The sequence below is a fragment of the Octopus bimaculoides genome, chromosome 7 (assembly GCF_046866305.1).
Source record: "Octopus bimaculoides isolate indiv1 chromosome 7, ASM4686630v1, whole genome shotgun sequence".
NCBI classification, from domain to species: Eukaryota; Metazoa; Mollusca; class Cephalopoda; order Octopoda; family Octopodidae; genus Octopus; species Octopus bimaculoides.
In genome coordinates, this window is record NC_142934.1 from 37251463 (window position 1) to 37278780 (window position 27318).

The window sequence follows — 27318 nt, forward strand, 5'->3', positions numbered from 1 at the left end:
TGTTTATTATGTACTAATGAATTTAAGGATATATTAACTGATAATAAAAAATTGATTAATTCCCTAGATGAACGAAAAATTAAATGCAGACATAAGTTAAATTACTTATATAATAAGTTTAGTTCAGTTGTGTATTTATATGAACCCTAGTTTATATTACTAATTGTCCTAGTTATTATGATTTGTAGTAGTAAAATGTGTATAAATTAGCATGAAATTATAAAGGACATATTACATATTTAGAACATTAAACTAAGATGTTTATAAAATAATTAATTAATGGAAATAGATTGAATTATTGTAATTTAGGTTCATTTTGTATATAATATATAATGTATTGTACGTATTTTAGATTTAAGTTATTTAGACTTTAGTATTTTAAGTAAATGAAATACTACAGTTAATTTTTCCTTATTCTCACATCTAAAATACATTAAGTCATCTTAAGGGTTTAAATACATATTTCTATCTTATTATTCCATAATTTTTTATTTACGTTGTATTTTCACGCTATATATTTCGTATATACGCTAAGGTCTACGTATTACGTTTAAAACATACGTTTAAAATTTTAGTTTACAGCGTTTCTTCTATAAAGATAAGTTGTGTTTTTACTTTAAGAAATATTGTTAAATGTTTTTCGATTATTTATTTATTTATTGTTAGAACAAATATCTTTTAGATATTTAGTATAAGTTACAATACGTACATTGATTTATTATTATTATTTTTATTTTATTTTAGACCTGACGAGTGACTATATTTTTGAATAGATTTAACTGTAGACCGATTTGATTATTAATAGAATTATTAATTGAATTGGTTTTAGTAGTTATCTATTTGAAAATATAGCCACGAAACATGCGTAGTCACTTTATACCATTTACTAGTTATTCTTTTGTATTTTATTGATTTTTTGAATAAGTTTTTATGATATATTTATTTTCTGGAGGGTATGAATTAAATTCTTCTTCATTGAATTATTTAATAGTGTCTTTTCTTTAACTCATATATATATATATATATATATATATATATATATATATATATATACATATTGAAAAAATGGCTGATAGTTAGCAAGGTGAGACACACATAAGAAAGAAGGAAACAAAGGACCACTGATGAGGTCACAGAAGTGTGACGAAAGAACTCTGGCCGAAATAAGATTAAGATTAATGTAATATAAAGCTGAAGCAAATTAACACCAAATATACAGTGCGTGTGTTTTTATTGGCTAAACTGGCAATATGACCATCCCCAAGTACAACAATATATATATATATATATATATATATATATATATATATATATATGCCAAATGAAAGGCGGAAGATGGAATATACGAGAATTTATTTATCACGACTGTTGTTTCGACACATCTAGCATCAATCCCTCATGGGTGGGACACTCAACAATTGGTTCAGGAGCATCCGGCGGTTCAGATGTGTCTCGTCAGGTGATGAATAGATACAACTCGTTCAAATAACAGTTCTGCAATGTAACTTTTCGTTTTGTAGAAAGAAAAACAGCCAGACAGAGGGAAAATCAAATCAAAATAAGATCAAAAATAAAATCACAGATGGGAAAAAAGAGAAACGAACACGCAATACACCGAGAAAAATATAAAAAATAACCGTTAACAAATATGGATTATAATACCTCGGACAAGCTTCATGGCGCGAGTACACTCGCTCGCTCATACAAGCATACGCCCACGTGAGGCTTGGTGCACTCATGATCACAAAGCGAGTTAACTATCTAGTTGGTGTTTGTAAAAATGGGGAGGTTAAAAGTAAACTTAAGACATCCCTACCTTAACGTAAATTAAATTATGTTAACAGTTACTGAAATTTTATTCCCATTGCATTGTACGAAAGTACAATTATATGCGTGTAGGCATCTCGAGAGTCTTTCAGAAATTCTATTAATGATCTTCTTGTTAGTCCACAGAATAGACAGGGATTCCTTGGAGTAGTGACGGCATCTCCTGGAAATTATATTGTATGGTTTCGCGTGCCTTACTATGGACCAACCTATGCTGTACTTCATTTTATCCTCCTTCAGTCGCCATCCAAAATCTGCCAAAGATGTTGAATGTCTCTTATTGATTGTCTTACAGCTGGCGGCATGGCTACGATAACGATTCTTAAATGAATCAGCCGTCTGTCCAATGTAAAAATACGGCCCTCCCCTTGTGTGCACGGTGCATTTACATACAAGATTTGTATTCATACAGAGATTCATATAAGGACATTTTGATTCATTTCTGCATGAGTATTTATCGTATTTATTTGTATATAAGGCAATCCCGACTCCATTTACCGACGTTGTTACCGTGTTAGCTGTATCATAAGTATTTCTATTACTACAATATGGTCGTAATTGGTGTTTATTATTACGGTTTACATCTCCTTGGTTAGTATTTAGATGCAGATGTTCGCTAGATCCAATAGATGGGTTATTGAACCTTTGCCGCATTTTGCTATTGTTTATGCGATGCATAAGCTGCTCTAAATTAGCAGAGCGTAGGATACTTTCACGGTGTGCCGATTAAAAATAGCGTGATACCGATTAGATTTAGGAAAGCATTTGTCCAAAGCGGCAAAACATTTTCCAGCGATTTTGGTTAGAACATGCGAACCGAAAATCGGGATATCCTGATTCCTATATCTGTTGTTAGGCTTATTTGATCGAGTGAGTTGTACAGGATTGGAACATGCCGTTGGGTTATTATGTTGCGTGTGTCAAATGGTTTTCGTTGGTAGTGCATAGACATGATCAATTCTTCCTGGCCTCTATTCTTTATCTGAGTGACTTCTCAAACCGTGACGTTGTGTTGGTGTACAATATGTATTACAATTGGAGGAGTTACCAGTGTTGTGTATGTCTGCTTCTTGTATATACTGAATTTTTTCACGGTACCCAGCCCTAGCTAGAGCAGCATTATAATAAGTTGCATGTGATTCGAAAATTTTATTATTAGCGGATAATCTAGAAATTCTTGTTGAAATATTCTTAACCAATCCCCGTATTATCGAGGGTGGGTGGTTGGATGTTACGTTAATGTATTTAAAACATGATCATATATATATATATATATCTTAATATGAAACGAATGGTAGTCTTAAAATACAAAATTTTCTATCCACCAATGCGTTGTTGAGCACTCATTTTAATCGTTCGACATTTACGTATGTATGTATGTATGTACGTATGTATGTATGTATGTGTATATATATATATATATATATATATATATATATATATATAGGTTGAAAATATGTGGAAAACAAATATAAAAAGTGGAAGAGAAATACTTTCGTTTCATATAGTTTAATATCTTTTTTAAATATATACATATTATATGGATGTCGTGAAATCGAACGGTTATTTAAATTAGCTTTTCAAAGGACAGTGTACAATTCCCGTGACAAATTCTCGTAATTCGTACAATTCTCGTAATCAATCCTCGTGACAAAGGGGTCTCGTCATTTTGGATGTTTGAAAAATAAGAATGAGTCTAGAGAGCGAACCAAGGGAGGCCACAGGTGGCAAGGGGGGCAACTGGCTCCTTAGTATAATTTTTTAAATGCCTTCAGTTAGATATGGGCATGTACCACAATTAGGTCGTCTGCATTTTATAATTGTTGGTATCGCATGTATTGAGTTTAGTTTTGCATTTATTAGGAGTCTCTTGAGTGATTTGTCTTGTTTTTTTGCATTTTAGTAGTTTGTGTGTATTTAGGATCCTGTTCATTTTCGGGTCTTGAGTGAGCAGGAGATTTTGTATAATTGTGTTGTATGCTTCATTGTTTCTGGGGTTGTGGTTTGATATGCATGGGAGGGATTTAAGGTGAGGTGTGGTATTTTGTTTTGTTGTCCTTAGTGTGTTTGTGTCCAATTTCTTGGCACGTTTAATTCCATGTTCTATAAATGTAGGTGAGTATTGACGTTTAATGAGTGTTATTTTGAGTTCTTGTAGGTGAAGTTCCCGAGTGGTTGTGTCAGATACATTTGTACAGATCCTTTTTGCTAGATTGAATGGGTTATTTATTTTGGTGTGTTTAAGATGGCATTAACTGAAAAGGAGATACTGTTTTGAGTCTGTTGGTTTGTAGTAAATACCAGTTGCACTTTGATTGTTGGACTTTTTAAAAATCAAAATGTCCAGAAATGGGAGCTGTTCCTTGCTATATTCCATTGTAAATTGGACGTTGGTGTTTATATTGTTCAGTGTGGATTTGAAATCCAGGAGTTTATTATAGGTTTCATTCCAGTTGATGAAACAATCGTCTAGGTACCTTTTCCAGTTTTCTCTTGTATACTGGGGGAATGTGGTTCCAAATTTTTAGAGCGAAGTTTCATATAGGGTAGATTCAAAGAGACCCATTCTTAAGTTCGCAAGGCAGGCGCTGTTTTCGTTCCCATCGCATTTTTGGTGGTAGTATGTTGTATCGAATAGGAAGTAATTGTTTTGTAGGATGAACTTCAGGGATTTAATGACAAAAGTTTGGTTTATGCGGTCCGGGAGAACTTTGGGGTATTTTTCTAACCAGAACTTTATTGCCTCTATTCCGTAGTCATGTCGAATATTCCATAAATATTCCGTAGTCATGTGGAATAACCCATAAATATCCCAACACCAGAAGACTTAAAATTAAGGCCTATTATTGCTGGCCCAGCCTGTGAAACACACCACCTAAGCAACTTTCTGGACATACTTGTGGAACCTTTCCTCAAATACATTAAAAGTTTCATTAGAGACGATCTGGACATGCTAGAGCATCTACCAAAAACCACCACCGAAGAAGCTCATGCTAGAGCATCTACCAAAAACCACCACCGAAGAAGCTCTATTAGTCTCCTTTGATGTCATCAACCTCTACACTAACATTCCACATGACTACGGAATAGAGGCAATAAAGTTCTGGTTAGAAAAATACCCCGATGTCCTCACGGGCCGCATAAACCAGACTTTTGTCATTGAATCCCTGAAGTTCATCCTACAAAACAATTACTTCCTATTCGATACAACATACTACCACTAAAAATGCGGTATTGCGATGGGAACGAAAGCAGCGCTTGTCCTTGCGAGCCTAATAATGGGTTTCTTTGAATCTACCCTATATGAACTTTCGCTCCAAAAATTTGGAACCCCAGTCCCCCAGTATATAAGAGAAAACTGGGAAAGATACCTAGACGATTGTTTTATCAACTGGAATGAAACCTAAGATAAACTCCTGGATTTCAAATGCCCATACCTAACTGAAGGCGCGATCACCTCTACAAATGCGCACATACAGTTTTTTTTTGGGGGGGGGGGCTTAACAGTCATGGCTGAAATCCAATTTTGAAAGTATTGTTCAAATTTTTTATTATTTTGGAATTAAGAAAGGTATCTAAAATAACTTCTTTTACACACACACACACCACACATATACACACACTCTATCTCTCTATCTATCTATCTAGGTAAAACTTCAATACGAATTATGTCATTTCTTGCTGTGTGCACGTGCAAAGTTACAGCTCAACTTCAATTGAAATGACCTTTTTTTATTTTGTAATTCGTGTTTGTGATGAGCGTAAGAGAAATATAGTTATATTACGGGTTCGAGTGTTGTAATGCAATGGTAAAGGAAACACAATTATGACATTACCTCATTTATTCGATATGACCACCTCTGTTTCGAATCGCAACCTTAAGTCTAGGGGCGAATGCTTCACACACGTCACGCAACAGTCCTTGCGGAATCGAAGCCCATTCCTGATGCAGTTTTGCCTTCAGACCGTCGAACGAAGCATGAGGAGTGCTCAAGACCCTCGTCTCCAAATTGGACCAAACAGCAAAATCTAACGGATTGAGATTGGGTCTTCTTAGGAACCATGCACCTTTGCCTAGGAACGACGGAATGTTTTTCTGAATCCAGTGTTGTGTCTATTTGGAGCTGTGGGATGGTGTCGATTCCTGCTGGAGGCTCCAAGATGCACCTTGAAAGTGCTCATTACCCCATGGAAGCAGTTCAGCTTCCAGAATGTCGCTAATATATCACTGAATGTTAATTTTAATACCCGAGGGCACAAAAACGAGGTGAGACCTTCCAGTAGCTGCCATAGCCACCTAAACCATGACTAATGGTGAATTTTGAGAAACATTTATGAAAATGTTCACATAAATATTGTATTAAAATAAGTTGTCTTTACAGACCATCTTTGCAATTATCTATATAATTGATAGCAAAGTTTGTATAAAATGGAATTAAATCCAGGCTTAGTCACAAATCGATCAAGCTAGTAAAGTTAAACATTTTTTAGGACAACATAGTGTCTCCATACATTCTAATGAAAAATTGAAAGAAAGAGATGTCATTCTCTTTCGGAAGAGAAATTATTTTTTGACGGTGGTGAGGTGGTGAGGAAAACATTTGTTTTATCATCACAATTGAAAAGATATTCCGAGGTGTTACATCACACAAGTCGATAATTTCTTTATATTTTTTCAATTTTCTGACTGTGTAAGGACCCCGCTTGGCCCTGCCGGTGATTCGAAACTGAATCCACTCACTTGTTGCTTGTCAAGAAATTCTCAAATCTCTTTGTTTTTGCATCTCCACAATGGATGATGTATAGCAAACACTTGACTTATGACACTTTCCACGTCATTCAGAGGTCAGTCCTTTGTTTTAGATGAGACCTACTTTTGAATGGCCACTATATAATAGAAAAATCCACTTTCGCTGACCTATTCGACTTTCTATTCGAAGAACATTTTCACAGATTCCGCCTGTAATCAACTGTTTTGTTTATTTCTGACTGCTTTTGGCTAATTTAAAACTTTTTCTTTTTGGTTCTTTAACTGTTTGGACTTTTTTCATATTCGATGGACTGTCCGAGATTCGAAATGCCGAACAATTTATCGAAAGATAATTTCGTGCAATATTTCAAGGATAATGGCATAACTGCGGAACATATGATTTGTACCTGCGGCAATGAAATGTGTATAACGCCTTCTCGGCGTGCAGGAGACGGGGGTGATACCGCAGGTGCAAAAAAATGGTATCAATCTGTACCAACACTTTCTTGGAAAAAAGCTTGCTATCTATCTACAAAATTTTTAATATCATTTTCGACTTTATTTTCGAAATACCGGTAACCAGTTCCATGTCAGCGAACAAAGTCAGCAAAATCACGGCAATACAGTGGTATGAATATTACCGAGAAATCTGCTCGCAAAAATTATTAAAAGATAAAAAAAAATAAATTGGGTGTCTCGAATCATGTAGTAGAAGTGGACGAAAGCTTAATGTTTAATAGAAAAAATGAAGTCGGATGTTTGGTGCAGTCATACTGGGTTGTTGGTTTCTATGACAACACCCAGAAGAAAGGATATCTGCAACATGATGAAGATAGAAAAGCAGAAACACTCGAGGTACTCATTATGGAAAACGTCGGACTAGGGTCTATAGTATTTACAGACCACTGGACTGGTTACCAAAATCTAAAAAAACTTGGATACATCCACTCAGAATTTTGTGGACCGAGAGAGTGGTGTATGTACGATTAGAGTGGAGGCGTACTGGAACAGAATTAAAAGAAGGCTGAAATATAAATTCGGGTCGAGTGGAAATCTGCGACGGTCGCACGTCGACGAGGCCATGTACATTTATAACTTGACGTGTGACCGAGCATGAGAGAATTATAAGACCTTCATAAAACACTTTGCAGAAATTTACCCACAATGATTTTTGAAAGGTATGTAAATGATAATTCTCATAACATATTTCTGTGTACTTTTTGGGGCATACCTACACAAGTGTGACTCCTTCGATTTTCTTTCCTCACAACTGTCTGAAAAATGGAAAACGATGGAATGCGCATTGTACACCCCAACCCAAAAAATTTCATTAAAAGACATCCATTTCTCTGTGATCTTTCGGTATACCCCTCAGTACTGTCAAAATTCGATCATATGGGACCATATGCTTGTTCGTTAATTTCTGTAAATTTTTTTATTTATTTACTTTTCGCGTACCGTATTCAACTCTATGTATTAGTAGTCAGTCATACACACACACAAGCACACACATACACCCATTATCTTTCATATACACGTGCATACATAAATACGTATGAATACGTCATTTTTGTGTGTATACGTGCATAGATAGCTTGACACACGGGCAAATACATAAAAATATACAATCGTATGATACACACACACACACACACACACACATACACACACACACACACACACATATGTATATATACATATACATACACATACTATCAGAGGCACCCTGAGTTACCCAGGAATGAAATTGTTTCTTATATATTGGAAGAAAAAAGCAAAATATGTTGTGTAGAAATTTATTATTCTAAATTCAATTTTATCTTTCAATTGGGAAATCAATTCTGAATTCATAATACAAAATAATAATAATAATAATAATAATAATAATAATAATAATAATAATAATAATAATAATAATAATAAACGAAAATACAAAATTTATGAAGGGAGATAAATTCTATCACATATTGAAGGAAATTACATAAGAGCTTCTGGGTAACAACAATGTTTTCTGCTTTGGAGCATAGAAAAATAAGTCTTGCAAACCATCAACCCTAGAACAATCAACATAAAGATGACCATGAGAAAAGCAAGGCCCAGTTAAGTACAAGCCAGTAGACATTGCGAAGCAAAGTTGCACTGGTAATTATGTTCCTTTGAACTCAAATGGCATGTCTGTTGGTTTGATTGGAATTCTTGGAATGAAAACCTCTTCCCCAGAAGCACATCCAGTGAGGATAGTAGTTTCTACCACACTAGGTGATAATGTCTTCACAATCAACCTTGTCCCATTGCATAATTTAGGAAGATCTAAATTTCTTAGAAGCATTATTAGGACTCCTATCTTCACAAAAGTTTATGTGGAGGAGTTCCAGGTGGCTCAAAAGAATTAAGGAACTCTGTTGGGCAATGGACAGCTTGATTTTGATCAAGGACTGAATCAACTGATTTGTACTCCTTAATGACTGTTGCAATCTTATTAATTAGTTCATGGTTAATACTGTTTCATTTTTTGGAGCAAGAATTGCCCTTTCACACAACCATTTATGTGAATTATAATCATTAATTAAGTCTGGAAATACACTGTTCTTCAATTCAGCTGGGGAATTCACCAAGATAGCAATACGAGCCAAATTGATATGACCATTCCCATCAAATGGTACTTTTCTATTTCCTAATTGGAAGAGCTAGGTTGAAAACTGTTCTGCACATTGGTCCCCATGTAATAAAGCTCGCACGTTAGTATTGAAGGAGAATTTCTGTACTTTATTCCATAGGTTTGAAGACTTAATGTGTGCTTTTATTTCATCAGATCTTGTTCGTCTCGGAATAACTGGTAATGTCTGTCTGAAGTCTCCTGAAAAAACTAATGTAACTCCTCTCATAGATATATTGTTGCCTCTTATGTCCTGTAAGGTTTTATCAAGAGCTTCCATTGCACCTCTATGTGACATGGTGCATTCATTCCAAATGACCAGGTGGCATTGGCGCAACACTTCTGCTGAACCTGAACTTTTGCTTGTGTTACAAATTAGACTGTCATTTGTGTCCAGGTTTAGCGGTAATTTAAAAGCGGAATGAGCTGTTCGTCCTCCTGGGAGAATAGTGGAAGCAATGCCAGACGATGCTACAGCAACTGCCATTTTTTTCTTTTGTTGCTTTACCTTGAAGAGAAGCAATGTTGTTACAAATGTTTTACCTGTGCCACCAGGTGCACCAAGAAAGAAAATTCCTCCGTTTTTTTCTCTGACTGACGAAATAATTTTATGATAGCAATTTCGTTGCTCTGGAAGAAGTTTAGGTTCATGTTCATTCACAAATGCAGCCAATTCTGTGATGTCATAATTTGTCTCTCTTGCTCTGTCTATCGAAGTTAAATCACTAACTATACGGTTTGTTTTTGGCAGTCCAGAGCCAGACTCTTGCAAATTTTTGCTCCCATGGCCAAAACTTCATCATCAATTTCAATCAGTGCTTGGTTAAAAATTGTCTCAGAGAACTGAATATTGCTATCTGGTTTTGCCTGTTGAACTGCATACTCAGTGCTCAGCATGTCCTCACGATGTTTCATCCAAAGCTGTAGGGCACTGCCAAGTTGACACATGTTCAGTATAATTGAAAAAAGATTATGGAGTTTCCTTGGAGAAACTGATACTAATGCTTCAGTCAATGCAAGGTCTCAATGCTCATCATTTTCTAAAAAGACCTTGTTGATAGCATGCTTCCCTATAAGTTTCACGCACATGACCTTTTACCCTCCTCAAATCTTGGAATGATTTGGGACCACGTACTTCATGGAAAAGGAGCCGTAAGTAGTAGCATTCTGCTTGACTTGGGTGGACACAGCCTATTTGGTACTGATGCATCTTCCTTTGCAATACTGCGCAACTTCGTCATTTTTATTTATCTGCTGACTGCCATTCTGCATAAGAGTGTATATTGCAGCATCTAAACCTTTGTTTATATATTTGCAAGCACACTTAACAGAGATAACAGAGTTGAAGAAGTCAACAGTGACTCTGGCTACTTGTATTCGTCTTTGCTTCACGGTAGAATACTGATCATCTACACTTTAGGAAACTATTTTGAAAATTAAAATGGGGATTAAATGAAAAAATGAGTTACGTGAATATCTTCACAACAGTGATTGAAATAAATGGTGATTGTGGAACGCCGCACACGCACCCCACCCCCCACAGACACTGTATCAAACATCAGATGAAATAGTGGTGTATGTGTGTGAGAGAGAGTGAAGAGGTGTGCTGTCATGTATACGTCATGCATAAATAAAGATGCATGCATCTTTTTTGCATGTGTGTGTGAGAGAGAGAGTAAGTGCCACTTAGACATCACTCACTCTCTCTCTCTCTCTCTCTCTCTCTCTCTCTCTCTCTCTCTCTCTCTCTCTCTCTCTCTCTCTCTCTCTCTCACACACACACACACACACACATACGTACAAGAAAGATGTATGCATATGTATTTATGTTTGTACATATACATGACAGCACACCTCTTCACTTTCTCTCTCTTTCTCTCACACACACATACATAAATTTATACAAATGTACATACAAAAAAACACGTGTGCGTGTGTGACTGACTACCAATACATAGAGCTGAACACAGCACGCAAAAAGTAAATAAATAAAAAAAAAACTTTTTGCAGAAATTAACGAAGTGTGCGGGTTCAAGCGAAATTTGTAAACTTAGTAAATATTTCTTCCAGTAATTTATCATAGTTGTTTGCAAATAGCAAATTAAAACTTGAAATGAAAACATTAAAATAGAGAGTGAGAGGTTTCGCAAATGAGAGCGGAAAATTTCGCCGTTGCTACGTCAATACTGGAAGTTAACATTCAGAAACCTTTTTCAGGAAGTGAATCACACATATAAAGCAATATTATTTATTTTTAATAAAAAATAATCGGAAGAGCTTATTATGTATCCGAGGTCAAATTATTCATGCATCCCACGTATGGAAGCAATTCGTGTCAAAAGCGAATACACACACACACACACACACAAACGCACACACACACACACAAACGCACACACACATAGATAAATGTATACAAACATACATACAAAAAACACGTGTTCATATGTGACTGACTACAAATACATAGAGCTGAACACGGAATGCGAAAAAAACATAAATGAAAATTATTTACGAAATTAACGAACAATAATCCTTTCTACAAAAGGCACAAAGCCTGAACTTTCGGAGGAGGGGACTAGTCAATTACATCGACCCCGGTGTTTCACTGGTACTTGTTTTATCGACCCTGAAAGGATGAAAGGCAAGTCGACCTCGGCGGAATTTGAACTCAGAATGTAGCGGCGGACGAAATACCACTAGGCATTTCGCCCGGAGTGCTAACGATTCTGCCAGCTCGCCGCCTTCAAATTAACGAACAATAATGACAAGTCCGTGGGTGAAAAGGAAGGATGGCCCATTTTCTATGTTATGAAGAGGGATACTTATGAAGGTATACCATTTTTTGATGGTAAATAAGTCTAAATACTTTTTCCTTAATTTTGCAGGCAATATCTCCCGCTCCACTTGATTGCTTCAGGTGTTTTCTGCCTTTCTATCAACACCAAAATTAATTTCTCTTCCAAAGAGAGAATGACATCTCTTTCTTTCAATTTTTCATTAGAATGTATGGAGACACTATGTTGTCTCAAAAATCTTAAAACTTTACTAACTTGATCGATCTGTGACAAAACCTGGATTTAATTCCATTTTATACAAAACTTTGCTATCAGTTATATATATAATTGCAAACATGGTCTTTAAAGATAACTTATTTTAAAACAATATTTATGTGTACATTTTCATGAATGTTTCTCTTGTGTGATCACCCCTACAAATACGCGGACACAGCTCTTGGAGGCTTAACAATCATGGCTGAAGTCCAATTTTGAAAGTATTGTTCAAGTTTCTCTTATTTTGGAATTAAGAAAGGCATCGAAAAATAACAATAACTTACAGTTCTATACTTAAGAGATGAGGAATTATGTACATTATTTACATTATTTACATTCGACGGATATTTGTCCTCATCTTGTTTGTTGTTAACACAACGTTTCGGCTGATATGCGCCTCCAGCCTTCTTCAGGTGTCTTGGAGAAATTTCGAACCTGGGTTCTCATTCCTAAGGTATTTTTCGATGTTATCATTATTATTATTATTATTATTATTATTATTATTATTATTATTATTTATTGCCTTTGCACAGCTTCTAACGCTGGAGATGTACTACAGTGTCAGCTGTTCACTACCAGTGAACTAAGGTAACAATCTTATTTTTCGAGCACCTTTCGGAGTATTCGAGCGGTTCCAAGCAGTGCTGTTTTTTGCAAGTGCTTCACTCTTATTGCAGCCCCTATTTGTTCCACGTACTTCTCGAGATTTTTGCTCACTGTTCCCAGGGCTCTGACAATTATTGGTACTACTGCTACAACTGCTTAACTTTCCAAGCTAACCTGTCATATCTCTCGACTTTTCTTTCTTCCTTATCGCATACCTTGTTGTCAGCTGGGCATGCTATATCTTTGATCCAGCATAGTTTGTTTTCTTTCTCAATTAAGACTATGTCCGACTTCCTATTCTCAATCTCATCGTCGCACTGAATCATAAAATCCCATAGGATCTTTGCATTTCTATTTTCGACAATGCCTTCAGGTTTGTGGTCGCACCAATTTTTTGCTCTGTCAAGTTCATACTTATTGCAAAGTGTCCAATGGACAAGTCTGGCTATATTGTCGTGGCGTCTCTTATATTCATTCTGGGCTAGCGACGTACATTGGCTGGTAATATGCCATACGGTTTCACCATTTTGTCCACAGATTCTGCACTTATCACTTGTTTCCAATAGCGTCGTAGGGTGCTGGACAGACGGACCCGTTAAACTGCTCGGGGTCTGGTTCGGTCCGGACCTCCAGTTGGAGAAAAACTGGGAAGAAGTGACGAACAGGGTGGCCCACCTCACCCAGAAATGGGCTGAGAGGAAGCTCTCCTTGAAAGGTCGAGCGGAGGTGGCGAATGCGTACATCGCATCCGTCATCTATTACCGTTTGACCGTCGTCCCTTGTCCCGACCGCTGGTTAACCAAGATAGTACGCTTGCTCTTCAACTTTTTGTGGAAGGGTCAGGTACCACTGGTCAGGCGCTCCATCTGCTGTCAACAGCCGCTGAACGGAGGCCTTGGCATGCCGTGGTTGCTGATGCACAAACATGCGCTCAGGCTACGACATCTCAAGCGTTTCTTGGACGGTGAACAGGTGTGGTCGCCGTTCGTCAGACGCGATTTTCTGCAGCTCGCTTCTTTAACAGAGCTGCAATCCTGGATCAAACGTAGACTGAGAAAGGGCGCTTGGCACCTCGAGTGCCGCCAAGCTCTCACCGCCCTCAGTCAGGTGGGCAGTGCGATCGGTAGTAGCTCCACTCTAGCGTTCTACAGAGGGTTAGTGGAGGAAAAGTGCGACGACGTTCTCGGGGAAACTCTAGGCGTCGAGGATAATCAGCTAAACAGTCTGTTCAGGAGAACTTTCGGGCCGAGGCCCATGGATAATTTCCAAAGGTCCCTCGCCTGGCAGTGCTACCGAGGTGCGCTACCTGTTCGAGATAAACTCTACCGACACGGAAGTGCCGTCAACCGGGCCTGCCCGAGGTGCGCTCAGGACGACGAACCCGTTCTGCACGCACTCGTCCAGTGCCCGAGCATTGCTGACCTGTGGGTTTATATCGAACAGCTACTGTCACGTGTAGGACGGATCCGGCTATCAGCTGAATCCATCGTGAGGATTGACCCGCCGACCTCCTTTAACCGGGAGGGCAAGGCAATTTTCCTATGCCTAGTGGCTGTAGCGAAAGAGGTGATATGGTGGACCCGTTTGAAAGGGCTAAAGACAGACACTTTCCTCTTTGGCCAAGGCCTCATCAACTTTTTCAAGTTCCACTTGAAAAGGAAGATGAGAGTAGAGAGGGAAGTGCTCTCTCATAGCAAATTCGTTGAAAGATGGGTGACTGTTGGTAGAATGGCCAGTATAAACGGACCAATTCTGAGAATACACCTGTAGAAAAAAAAAAAGAAAGGTAATGTAAAAGGAGAAAGGGCTCTATACCCCTTTCTTATTTTTTCTGACCAGGCTCCCGTGGTTTTATGGGTTTTTCCACGTGTAACCTTTCCTTATTCGAAGCGCCTCCCCCTTTGGGAGTTCTATTTATTTATTTATCTATTTATTTATTTATTTATTTATTTATTATATCTTTCTCCGTTTTCTTCCTCTGTTTAGACGAACTTGCCTACCTTTTCCGACAAAACCTTTTGTAACCTTCGTCCTGTCTTTGTCGTTAGATGTTTTTAATTGATATTAGCCCTTGTGGCCAATAAAACGAATTTATTATTATTATTATTATTATTATTATTATTATTATTATTATTATTGTTGTTGTTGTTGTTGTTGTTGTTGTTGTTGTTTAGGTTAAGAGCGGTTAAGAGCGCGGGCTACTAACCTCAAGATTCCGAATTCGAAGTAGTGACCTGAACAATAATGATAATAATGATAATAATAATAATAATAATAATAATAATAATAATAATAACAACAACAACATCGAAAAATACCTTAGGAATGAGAACCCAAGTTCGAAATTTCCCCAAGACACCTGAAGAAGGCTGGAGGGTATATCAGCCGAAACATTGTGTTAACAACAAACAAGATGAGGACAAATATCCATCCAATGTACATAATGTAAATAATGTAAAAATAACTTCTTTTGCTACAAAACTTCCATGTATGTTTCTGTTGCGCGCGCGTGCACACACACACACGCATACACACACACACACATAGACACACACCCTAGGTAAAACTTCAGTACAAATTATGTCATTTCTTGCTGTGTGCATGCACAAAATTACAGTGCAACTTCAATTGAAATAACTTTTTTTATTTTGTAATTCGTGTTTGTGATGAGTGTATTTAAAAAATTGATCTTCAATATAAACTAAATTAAGATTCACTGACAAAATGTGATAAAACTGAAATTGGTGTAGAATTATCATAAATGTCAGACTTACTCCCCAATGCCTTCCATATATGATTAATTTAAACTAAAATTGTCTCCCTTACCTTTTTTGACTAGAATTAATCATTCACACAATGATTAATTTCATCATTATATATTTGATAAATATGAAATATGTTAACACCCACTTCAGTATTTTTACTTAATCATTTTTTAAATTATCAACCTATCCAATGTTTATATCTAAAACCCTTTATATCCCTCTAACCATTCTAAGATTTGTAGTTACAGTTAGACTAAGCTTCCCTAATGAGGTGTAATGTCTGGATCAGCAATTAGTTTTCAAACTTTTTTGTCGTGACCCATTTTATTTATCTCACAACCCATTGAAGGGTCAGGACCCACAGTTTGAAAAATGCTAGTTATATTCTGCACTTTGCACCCACTTGCATTTTTTCTTTCCTTCTTTTTTGTTGCGACCCATGTTATTTATCTTGTGACCCATTGAAGGGCCAGGACCCACAGTTTGAAAAATGCTGAGTTAGACTAAGCTTGTATGATTAGGTCTGATAAGACTGAAAATCACCTGGATCAGACTCTCTACTTATGGCTTTCTGAATTCAATCAATTTTTTTTTTTTTTTTTTTTACCAGAATTAGTCATTTAAAGAATAATTTGTTATCATTACTAAGGATGTAAATTAATTAAAATTGCTTACTGCATCAAGTAGGTGAGTGCCTGGCTTGACACGTAAAATACACCATTTCGAGCGCGGCCGTTGATTGTTAAGAACGTCGCATCCTTGGCACTTGTGCCAGTGGCACGTGAAAAGACATTCAAGCAAGATTATTGCCAGTGCCGATGGACTGGATCCTGTGCAGGTGACACGTAAAATACACCATTTCGAGCGTCGCCGTTGCCAGTAAGACATTCGAGCGTCGCCGTTGCCAGTAAGACATTCGAGCGAGATCGTTGCCAGTGCTGATGGACTGGCTCCTGTGCAGGTGGCACGTAAAATACACCATTTCGAGCATGGCCGTCGCCGGTACTGCTTGACTGGCCTTCGTGCTGGTGGCACGTAAAAGCATCCACTACACTCTTGGAGTGGTTGGCGTTAGGAAGGGCATCCAGCTGTAGAAACTCTGCCAAATCAGATTGGAGCCTGGTGTCGCCTCCTGGTCCACCAGTCCTTAGTCAAATCATCCAACCTATGCTAGCATGGAAAGTGGACATTAAACGACGATGATGATGATGATAGGCAACTGCCCAGTTTATAGAATAGGAAGTTGGCATTATGAAGATGTTTTATGCCTGTCATTTGAAAGAAAAATTGATATTAAATCATCTAGTGGAGGATTGGCAAAATCGTTACAACATTGGAAAACATGCCTTATGGTACGTGTTCTGGTTTTTTACATTCTGAGTTCAAATCCCACCTTTCATTGCTTTGTGTTCAATAATAAAAAGCACTCCTCAAGTACTCGGGGAGATGGTATGAACTAACTTTCCCCACAAAATTGTTAGAAATGATTATTAAATTTTCAAGTGTGGGTAAATGGCAGAAACTGTGTGTATTGACTGAACAGGATGCATTTTGCTATTTAGTTTTATCTATTCATGTTCTGAGTTCAAACCCAACCTTATCATCTTTCTGAAGGTCAATAAAATGAAGTATGAGTTTAGTACTGGAATCGATGTATATTGACTGTTCTCTCCCACAAAATTTGTGTTTTTTTTTATCTTTGTTAGAAATCAGTATCATTAACTCTTAAGTAATCTGTATTAACTTTCCCCTACCCTAGTAAGTGTCTGTCAAAGTTAGGAGTGCCATGGCATCTGTAGGTAGTAATAGAATTCATTATATCATTCAAGTGAAATAATGAATTCTATCACTAACCATTTCTAACATAAGCACAAGGCCACAAATTTTGAGGAAGGATTCATCAATTAATTCCATTAATCCTTCCCTGGTTCTTGATTGCTGCTCTATTTATCAATCCCTGTAGGAAGAAAGGCAATGCTGACCTTGGCAGCATATGGACTTAAGAAGTAGAAAGCCTGAACAAAAACTGTTTTGACTGAGGCTCTAATGATTCTGCCAATCCAAAACTTTTGACATAGACATAAGGTGATAGATTTGGGAAAGGTCAATCAATTAAATCAATCCACTATTTGACTGGTCCTTTTTTTTTATTGATCTCCAGAAAGAAAAGGCAAAGTTGACCTTGGCAGGATTTGAAGTCAACATAATGAGCCAGAACAAATATTGCAAGGCTCCAACATTGCTGTTAGTCTACAAGGCTTTGCTTTGCTCATAAAAATAATGATTTCTTGTCTTAAAGTGAAAGAAAACTTTATAATTTCTTTATTACAATAAAATTTTATGTATTGTTTAATAATATTTGATAAGGTTTACATATCTTCTTTGTTTCACTTTCAGAGATGTTGACCAAAAGACTGGATACATCACAAAAACCATCTTATGTATGCCTATATTCATCCGAGGAAAGTGAGTTAATCAGCTTTTATAGTCTTTAAGAATGGTTTTGACCAGAGACAGAAGGCCGCAGATGTACTCATAATTTTGTTGAAGTCAGGTGGCTTTAAGTTATTGATCTTTAAATAATTAGAGGACCTACTACTTTAGCTGTTGTCATTATTGTTATTGAACTTCAGGTCAATCCTGTACAGGCAAACATATGACCAAACTTATTTCACTCATGTTCACCCTATTTTTCAAACTGTTATTTTTAGCAGATTGAGTGACTACATTTGTGAATTAGCTGCATAAGACTGAGTTACAAGTTATCCAACATCAGCTGAAGTTTTGGTAGTTTGTAGCCTGTCACAGTGTGTTCAAGGCCAAGACAATCTGTCTGTAAGCAAATGCCTCAGGCTGGGGTAGTTTCACCTCTGCAAGCAGTTGTAGCACTGTCAATTTGACAAGTGCAAAGTTCATTTCCTTGTGATATATGCAACAGGTTAGTGTCCTATCCACATGCACATCAGCTCAAACTAGAATTAAGATTCTGACTCAAGGAAACCTTGAGGTTTTGTGAAAGATTCAATTCTAATTGGTGTGTTTGTATTTTACCATTTATCTTTTTTTTTATGGGTAAACCTTCCTGCACAAAGGAGTGTTTACTATAGTGAGTAAACACTCAAGTAATTACTCACTCCTCTATCTACATAAGAAAGAAATGAAATACTCACATTTTCTTCAGTTGTTCTGCTAAAAAGAAAATGAAAACTTGCTTACAAGTAAAAAATGTACTATATTCACTATCCTGTTTGAGTAAATGAGAACAGCAGAACTTATAAAGGAGGGTTTCTATGGGTTGCTTGTCCTGCTACAAATGACAGCCAAATCTCCATTAAAAAAAGGAAGGACACAATGCATAAGATCACACTAGATACAGTACTTTTATTTTCTGAATGAAAGAAAGGATAGTTATGCCTTTGATCATTTACCTGCTCGATAATGGCTGACTTAGAGTTAAAGAACAACAGTAACAACTATCTTAACTGATGGTTTGCCCATTGGTCAAACATGTACAAGTCTTAACAGATACTTCACAATGCATCTGAAGCACAGACTAAATAAAAGTTTATTCAACATATGAATATTCCACTGTATACATATTTATTCATAACCCACTGTATATTTGTGGTCTAGTTATTTACACACACATTATATAAATACAAATACATACATACATACATACATACATACATACATACATACATACATTAAGGCAATGGTTGATACTCCTCACTTGGGTGTAACATGACTCAATTAACATTTCATAGCTCTCTACATTATAGGTGTTTGCTTCAACGGTATATCTTGTGTCCACTATATATCTATCTCATGTTTTGTTGATTATGCATAACTATTCTATTTATTTTCATTTCCTAGAGTTATCGGTGTTGTCCAAATGGTAAATAAATTAAATGGAGTTTTTACCAAAGATGATGAAGAAGCTTTTGAAGCATTTGCAGTTTACTGTGGCCTTGCTCTGCACCATGCAAAGGTAAAAATAACAACAACTTTAACTGAGAAAGAGTTTTATTAACCTAGGAACTTATAAATGTGTATTAGTGGAGGATAATAACATGTTAAATGACATAATTGATACATATGATGAGTGCTCAGGTTGAATATGTGCCTAAACTCCAGCATTAAGGAAAGGATGTGATACTTGCATAAATGAAGATTGGCTACAGGCAATGTATCAGTTGAGTTTGTTTAGGTATAACAGAACAAAAGCAGTCAATAGTTTATAAAATATTTATGCTTATATAATACATAGAAGAGAAACCTACAATATACCTAGAAATATTATACTCCTACCTACATTTCTTGACACTCTTGTTAAATATATAGATATTAAATATTGACATTTACAATATATTTGGTCATCCCATAAATAATGTGGGTTTTTTTTCAGTAGCATGAACTAAAAGTCGGAGGGGGACAGGATAAACTACCATCAATTTGCAATAAAAGCAGGTAGTTTACCTTGTACTTATTCCTAGTGCAAATTTTGAAAAGTGCAGTTCGATTTTAACAGTTATTTTTTCAAAGCTATAATGCAAGTGGCAAAGGATCATATTTGGCATATTTTGCTTTATGATTTCAATAAAGGCAACAATGCAACAGAAAGTGTGAGGAATATTAATGCAGCATATGGGGATCAGACAATAAGCGTAAGCCAGTGTCAACTGTGGTTTCAATTCTGGGGCAGAATTACAGCCTAGAAAATGAGCCTTCTCCTGCAAGATCTGTAGAGATCAATGAAGATGCCCTCCAAACCCTGGTGGAACAAAATCCCATCGTAACTCTAGAGAAACTAACAGAGAAGCTTGAATTCGGTCAGTCAACCATTCATCAACACCTGCATGCCATTGGAAAAGTCAGCAAATTGGATCAGTGGGTTCCTCACAAACTTTCCGAGTCTAATCAAGTGCAGGGAGTGAATGTGTACTCTTCTTTGCTGTCACATCTCATGAATAAACTCTTTTTGGACAAATAGTGACTGGTGATGAGAAATAGGTTCTCTATAAAAATGTCAAGCACTGAAGACAGTGGGTAGGGAAAGGGGAAACACCAGCACCGCAGGCTAAAGAAGGTCTTCATCCACGTAAGGTGTTGTTATTTATTTGGTGGGATATGAAGGGTTTAGTCTACTTTGAACTTTTAAACCCAAACCAAATGATAAAAAAGGAGATCTACTGCGAGCAGCTTAAGTGGTTTAAGTCAGCACTAGAAGAAAAATGACCATCTTTGCTTTCAAGACAAAAGGAGTTATTCCATCAGTCTAATGCTCACCCACATACAGCAAGGATGACATTCCAAAGGCTGGAGCAGTTTAAATGGGAAATGATGCACCATTCACCATACTCGTTGGACATTGCTCTATCTGATTATCATTTATTCTGCAGTCTTCAAAATCATTTGGACTGGGAAAATATGAATTCTGTAGATGAAGTCAGAAGAGTAAAGGAGGAGTATTTTTCATCACGGAGAAGTGAATTTTGGAAGAGAGGCATTGCAAGTCTAACAGATAGATGGAAGAGCCTTGTAGCAAATGAAGGGGAGAATATTTTAGATCAAAAAAGAACTTTGTTTATCTTAATTTTGAAAAATAGAAGAAGTATAAAAAACCACATTATTTATGGGATGACCCAATATATATATGTATGTAAACGTATATATAGATGTGTGTGTGTGTGTGTGTGTGTATGTACGTATGTGTGTGTATCTATAATAAATTAAAAGTTAACTTGAATCTTGTTTGCTTGCAATGTTACCCAACCAAACTGGCACATAATCGGGAAATACTATGAATTAATATTTCCCTAAAATGTAAATACGAACGGAATAAAACAAATTTTGTGTAAATTGGATAAGTGGTTAGGGAGATATTAGGGTATTCGGGATATAAATATCGAAAATGGTGCATAATGGGAAAATTCTCCGAAATTAACTTAATCCTGAAAGGCAAGTAACTCATACCTTTCAGCTAAAGACAGTAACTTGACAACGAAAAAATACGATTTGTTTTTTTTTTATTTAAGTATAATTAACATTTTTTTATTTTAAAAACAAACTATGTTTTAATTAAGCTTAAATGACAGGTCAATTCGGGGAATTTCATAGTAACAATCTCATGCAATGAAGTTATAAAAATATTTCCTTGTTCTGTACTTTACCAAATGTAATAACTTGTCCTGAACGTTTTCAAGTGTAATAACCTGTCCTGTACTTTTCCAGGTTTATAATCTTAAGAATATTATTTCACTTGCTCGCATTTTTCTATGTAATACTAATATGGATATTCAATTTTGTTTAGTTGTATGTAAAAAAAATATAGGAGGGGAGAGGATTATGTAAACGGAGAATGATTTTGGAGTATACAGAAGCTGTGTGATTTTGAAGTACACAGGTGATTCTTTTATTCTTTTATTTGTTTCAGTCATTTGACTGCGGCCACGCTGGAGCACCTTTAGTCAAGGAAATCGACCCCAGGACTTTGTAAGCCTAGTACTAATTCTATGGGTCTCTTTTGCCAAATCACTAAGTTACGGGACGTAAACACACCAGCATCAGTTGTCAAGCGATACTGGGGGGACAAATACAGACATACAAACATATACATACATACATATATATATATATATATATATATATATATATATATATATATATATATATACACACACATATATATATATATATATATGTGTGTATATATATATATATATATATATATATATATATATATATATATATATATATATATATACACACATATATATATATATATATATATATATATATATACGACGGGCTTCCTTCAGTTTCCGTCTACCAAATCCACTCACAAGGCTTTGGTTGGCCCGAGGCTATAGTAGAAGACATTTGCCCAAGGTGCCACTCAAGGGGACTGAACCCGGAACCATGTGGTTAGTAAGCAAGCTACTTACCACACAGCCACTCCTGCACCTGTACGTACACATTAATTTAAATTGTGTAGATCATTTCTATCATCATCATCGTTTAATGGCTGGCATGGGTCGGACGGTTTGACTAAGGACTGGCAAGCCAAGAGGCTACACCAGGCTCCAGTCTGATCTGGCAAGGTTTCTACAGCTGGATGCCCTTCCTAACACCAACCACTCCGAGAGTATAGTGGATGCTTTTATGTACCACCGGCATAGAGGCCAGTCAGGCAGCACTGGCATCGACCACGCTTCAATGGTGCTTTTTACGTGCCACCGGCAAGAGAGCCTGTCAGGAGGCATTGACATCGACCACGCTGGAACGGTGCTTTTTACATGCCACCAGCACTGGCATCGGCCATGCTTGAATGGTGCTATTTACGTGACACTAGTACGGGTACCAGTCAGGTAGCACTTGCATTGGCCATGACTACGATTTCACTTGACTCAACAGATCTTCTCAAGTACAGCACATTGCCCGACAATTGAAGGTTACTTTTAAATGAGCCTGTTATGCAACACTGGCATCGGCTATGGCTACAATCTCACTTGGTTTGCTGGGTTTTCTCAAGCACAGCATATCTCCAACAGTCTCGGTCGCTTGTCATTGCCCCTGTGAGGCCCAACGTGCGACGGTCATGCTTCACCACCTCATCCCATATCGTCTTCGTGGGTTTTTCTCTTCCATAGGTTCCCTTCACTGTTTGGGTGTGACACTTCTTCACACAGCTGTCCTCATCCATACACAACACATGACCATACCAGCACAGTTGTCTCTCTTGCTCACCACATTTGATGCTTCTTTTGTAGAACTTTTCTCTCAGAGTGCTTACACTTTGTCGTGCATGCACACTGACATTATACATTCAGCAGAGCATACTAGTTTCATATCTTTCAAGCCTATGCATGTCCTCAGCAGTCACAGCCCATGTTTCACTGCCGTATAGCACGGCTGTTCATGCACATGCATCATACAGTCTACATTTCACTCTGAGCGAGAGGCCCTTTGTTACCAGCAAAAGTAGGAGTTCTCTGAACTTTGCCCAGGCTATTCTTATTTTAGCAGCTACACTACTGACTTGGTCACCTAGGTAACGGAAGCTATAAACTACTTCTAGTTTTTTTCCCCCTAGCATGTGATAGAATCTGTTTTCTGTACATCTTCAGTGTTTATTGCCCTTGTGCATCTGCCACGCACAAAAACTTCCCAGTTAACCTTCCTTTGATATTGCTGCACCTCTTATGTGTCCATAGCTTACACTGGGTACATCTTATGGAGTTTTGACCTATGCCTTTTCTACAGAATGAGCAGGGTCATCTACGTCAAGGGATCTGTGATTTGTCTGCCTTCCTACTTACTAAGACTTTGATTTTTGCTAGTTTGACTCTAAGGCCCTTCAGTTCTAGACTTTGGTTCCACACCTGAAACATCTTCTCTAGTTCTGGTAGTAACTCAGCTATTAGAGCAAGGTCATCAGCATAGAGGAGCTCCCAGGGACATCTTGTCTTGAATTCGTCTGTTATTACATGGAGGACTGTGATGAATAAAAGGGGGCTGAGAACTGATCCTTGGTGAACCTTTACTTCTACCCAGAATTCTTTACTATACTCGTTGCTAATCCTCACCTTACTGACAGCATCTCTGTAAATGGCTTGTACACCTCTCACCAACCTCTTATCTATACCTAGTTTCCACATTGAGCACCAGATAAGGGATCGGGGGAACCCTGTCAAAGGCTTTATCCATGTCAACAAAAGCCAAGTACAGAGGTTTATCTTTGGCTAGGAATTTCTCCTGCAGCTGTCTTACCAGAAATATAGCATCAGTGGTGCTTCTCCCTGGCACAAACCCACTCTGAATCTCATCTGAACTAACTTTCTCCCTAATTAGTTGACTTTCATCACCTAATCTAACAATTTGATACCGCTGTAATTATTCTTATGTAATGCGTCACCTTTACCTTTGTAGCTGTTGACTATGGTGCTGCTACACCAGTCATTGGGTATGACTCCTTCATGTATCACCTGGTTGACTATATGGGTGACTAGACTATAGTCTTCACCGCTGGATATTTTAAGCATCTCAGCAGTGATTCCTGATGGACCAGGTGCTTTCTCTGTCTTCATACTCTTAGTTGCTTTATCTACCAAGGTACTGTCAATTTGAATAGCTGGTCGCTCTGTTGGATCGACATTTGGCAAACTCTTTTTCCCATTCATTCTCTTCATTTAACAACCTTTCATAGTGGCATCTCTAAATCTCTCTCATTGCAGCGTCATTAAATGTAAGTGAGCCATCATCCATGTGGACACATTTCTCTCCTATGACATCATGATTCTCTCTCACACACTGTCCTACAATACGAAACACTTAAAGACTCTTGTCCTCACGACACAGAACATTGGCAAATTTTTTCTTATCTGCTTCCCCTCTGGCTAAATAAACCTGTCTTCTACCTTCCCCTCTAAGTAAATTTGTTTCATAGTTTCCTTTCTGCAATCTGATACAGTTCCCTGCTACCACCACACTTCCAATCCTTCCATGTCTGTTTCTTTTCCCTAATGGCCCTGTGAACTCCATTGTTCCACCACCATGTTACCTTAGATTGAGTGGGGACTTTGCACCAGCCACAGATCTGGTCAGTAGCCCTCAACAGGTTGTCCTCTGATCAGTAGCCCTCAGCAGGTTGTCCCGTAGGAACCTACAGTTGCTCTCCACATCATGTGATGCTATATCCTCCACTTTTTAGTCAAAAGCTTCGAGTAATATGTCTCTAAATCTCTGTCCATTCAGAGGATCCTTAAGCTTCCAGACCCTTCTTTTCCACACTGGTCTTTTTCTAGGCAGCCATTTAGCCCTCATCCTGAAGTTTCTAACTACTAACCTATATTGTGGGGTGACCCCTGGATGTTGTCCAACATGCCTGTTGAAGTCGCCAGCCACAAAGAGGAGTTCCCTGTCATTCATCGACGAGGTAGCATGCAAGAGGGTGTCATAAAATTGGTCTTTCTGTTCATTAGGTAGCCCTAGCTGAAGAGCATAAGCCGAGACTAGTGGAGCATAGGCTTAGACTAGTGCTGCAACACTAGTCTAAGCTTAAGTATTCTATCACAGGCTCTGACTACCTCTATTACCTTATCAGCCCATTTCTCCACAAGGAGTTTACTCACACCCCCAACTGCATCAGTGTTCCCAACCCAGAAACTCTTATACTTATGTTCTTTGCCTGCAAGGAACCTAGCAGAACTTCCTCTCCACCATACTTCTTGGATGCAGCACAAATCTACATGTCTTTGTTCAAGCATCTCAGCAATCTCACTAGACCTACCTCTCAATGTGCCAGCATTAAGTGTGCCAACTCTGAGGGTGTGGAAGGTGTGGGCCAGCGAGACCCTAGGATGGGGGACAACAGTATTATGCATCTGAAAAGAAAGCTCGCATTAGGCAGATCTCGTAAACATACAAATAGCCTTCAACCGGCACATACTACACTATCATTTTATTCACTACATAATCACTATGTTCAACAAGAGATAGACACTAAGTAAGGATGGAGGGGGAAGCCTTCTGTATAGTAAGCCATTAGAGGTGCTGAGGAGAAAGACATCCGGTACACACACACACGGAGGTGAATTAGCTGAGTTCCTTTTAAGTGTTGGGCTTCATGGAGGCAAGGTGACTGAGTTACTTTCAAGCGTTGGGTCTCATAGAGGCAATGACCAAGACCTTTGGTATTATATCGTGCTTGAGAAGAAGACCCATCAAATCGAGCAAAATCACAGTCGGGGCAGGTACCGGTGTCATGCAAATTGGCACCCTGGTGTCACACAAATGGTACGTAAAAGCACCCATTACACTCTCAGAGTTTCGAAGGGCATCCAGCTGTAGAAAACCATGCCAAATCAGACTGCAGTCTGGTGCAGCCTTTCAGTATGGCAGCCCGGTTAAACCATATAGTCCAAGCCAGCATAGACAATGGACGTTAAATGATGATGATACATATATATATATATATATATATATATATATATATATATATATATATACATACACACGCACAAACACACACAAACACTTACCCCCCCCCCCCCCATACACACACACACATAGTTGAAATTTCTAGAAAAGCAAAAGACGAAGACATGTGTATGAACAAGCAAGTGTATTAGTTTGACGCTCGGGAAAATGAAAAAGTCTTCTGTGTTTCGAGCCTACACTCTTCAACAGAAAGGAATAAGAGAAAATAAACAGAGAGAATGAAAAAAAACTTGTAGATTTCAGTGGTTCAACATAGTAAAATCAATACGCACACACACATACACACACACACACACACACACACACACACATACATACATACATACATACATACATACATACATATATGTTCAAAGGTTATTAAATTGTTAAGAATGTGTAAAAGTAGTCATTAATGTTATGCAATGGAAGCAAACAATAATTCGAGATGTAATGGTTATATTAAATATTATTTGTAGCTACGTTAATGCCAACTTAATGCCAAACAATTATTAATATTACCAAGTGCGTATGTTCAAAGGTTATTGAATGGTTACTAAGAATATGTAAAGGTGACTATTCATGTGAGGCAATGAGTCTAATAATAATTCTAGATGCAATGGTTATAGTCATTATTATTAGTAGTAGTATAGTTAAGTAAAAGTTTAGGAGGAAGAGAAT

The 27318-nt window shown here is 37.4% G+C and overlaps 1 protein-coding gene and 1 pseudogene across 5 annotated transcripts in view; both read left to right on the forward strand.

Moving 5' to 3' along the window:
• Positions 1-27318, forward strand: part of LOC106869668 (putative 3',5'-cyclic phosphodiesterase pde-5) — a 362634-nt gene that overhangs the window by 224012 nt on the left and 111304 nt on the right. For all 5 annotated transcript variants that reach the window (XM_052969509.2, XM_052969510.2, XM_089355202.1 and 2 more), the window contains 2 exons: positions 18055-18123; positions 19534-19648. In XM_052969509.2, coding sequence (XP_052825469.1) covers positions 18055-18123; positions 19534-19648 — 184 coding nt within the window. The remainder of the gene's footprint in view (positions 1-18054; positions 18124-19533; positions 19649-27318) is intronic.
• Positions 6739-7745, forward strand: LOC149134665 (uncharacterized; annotated as a pseudogene).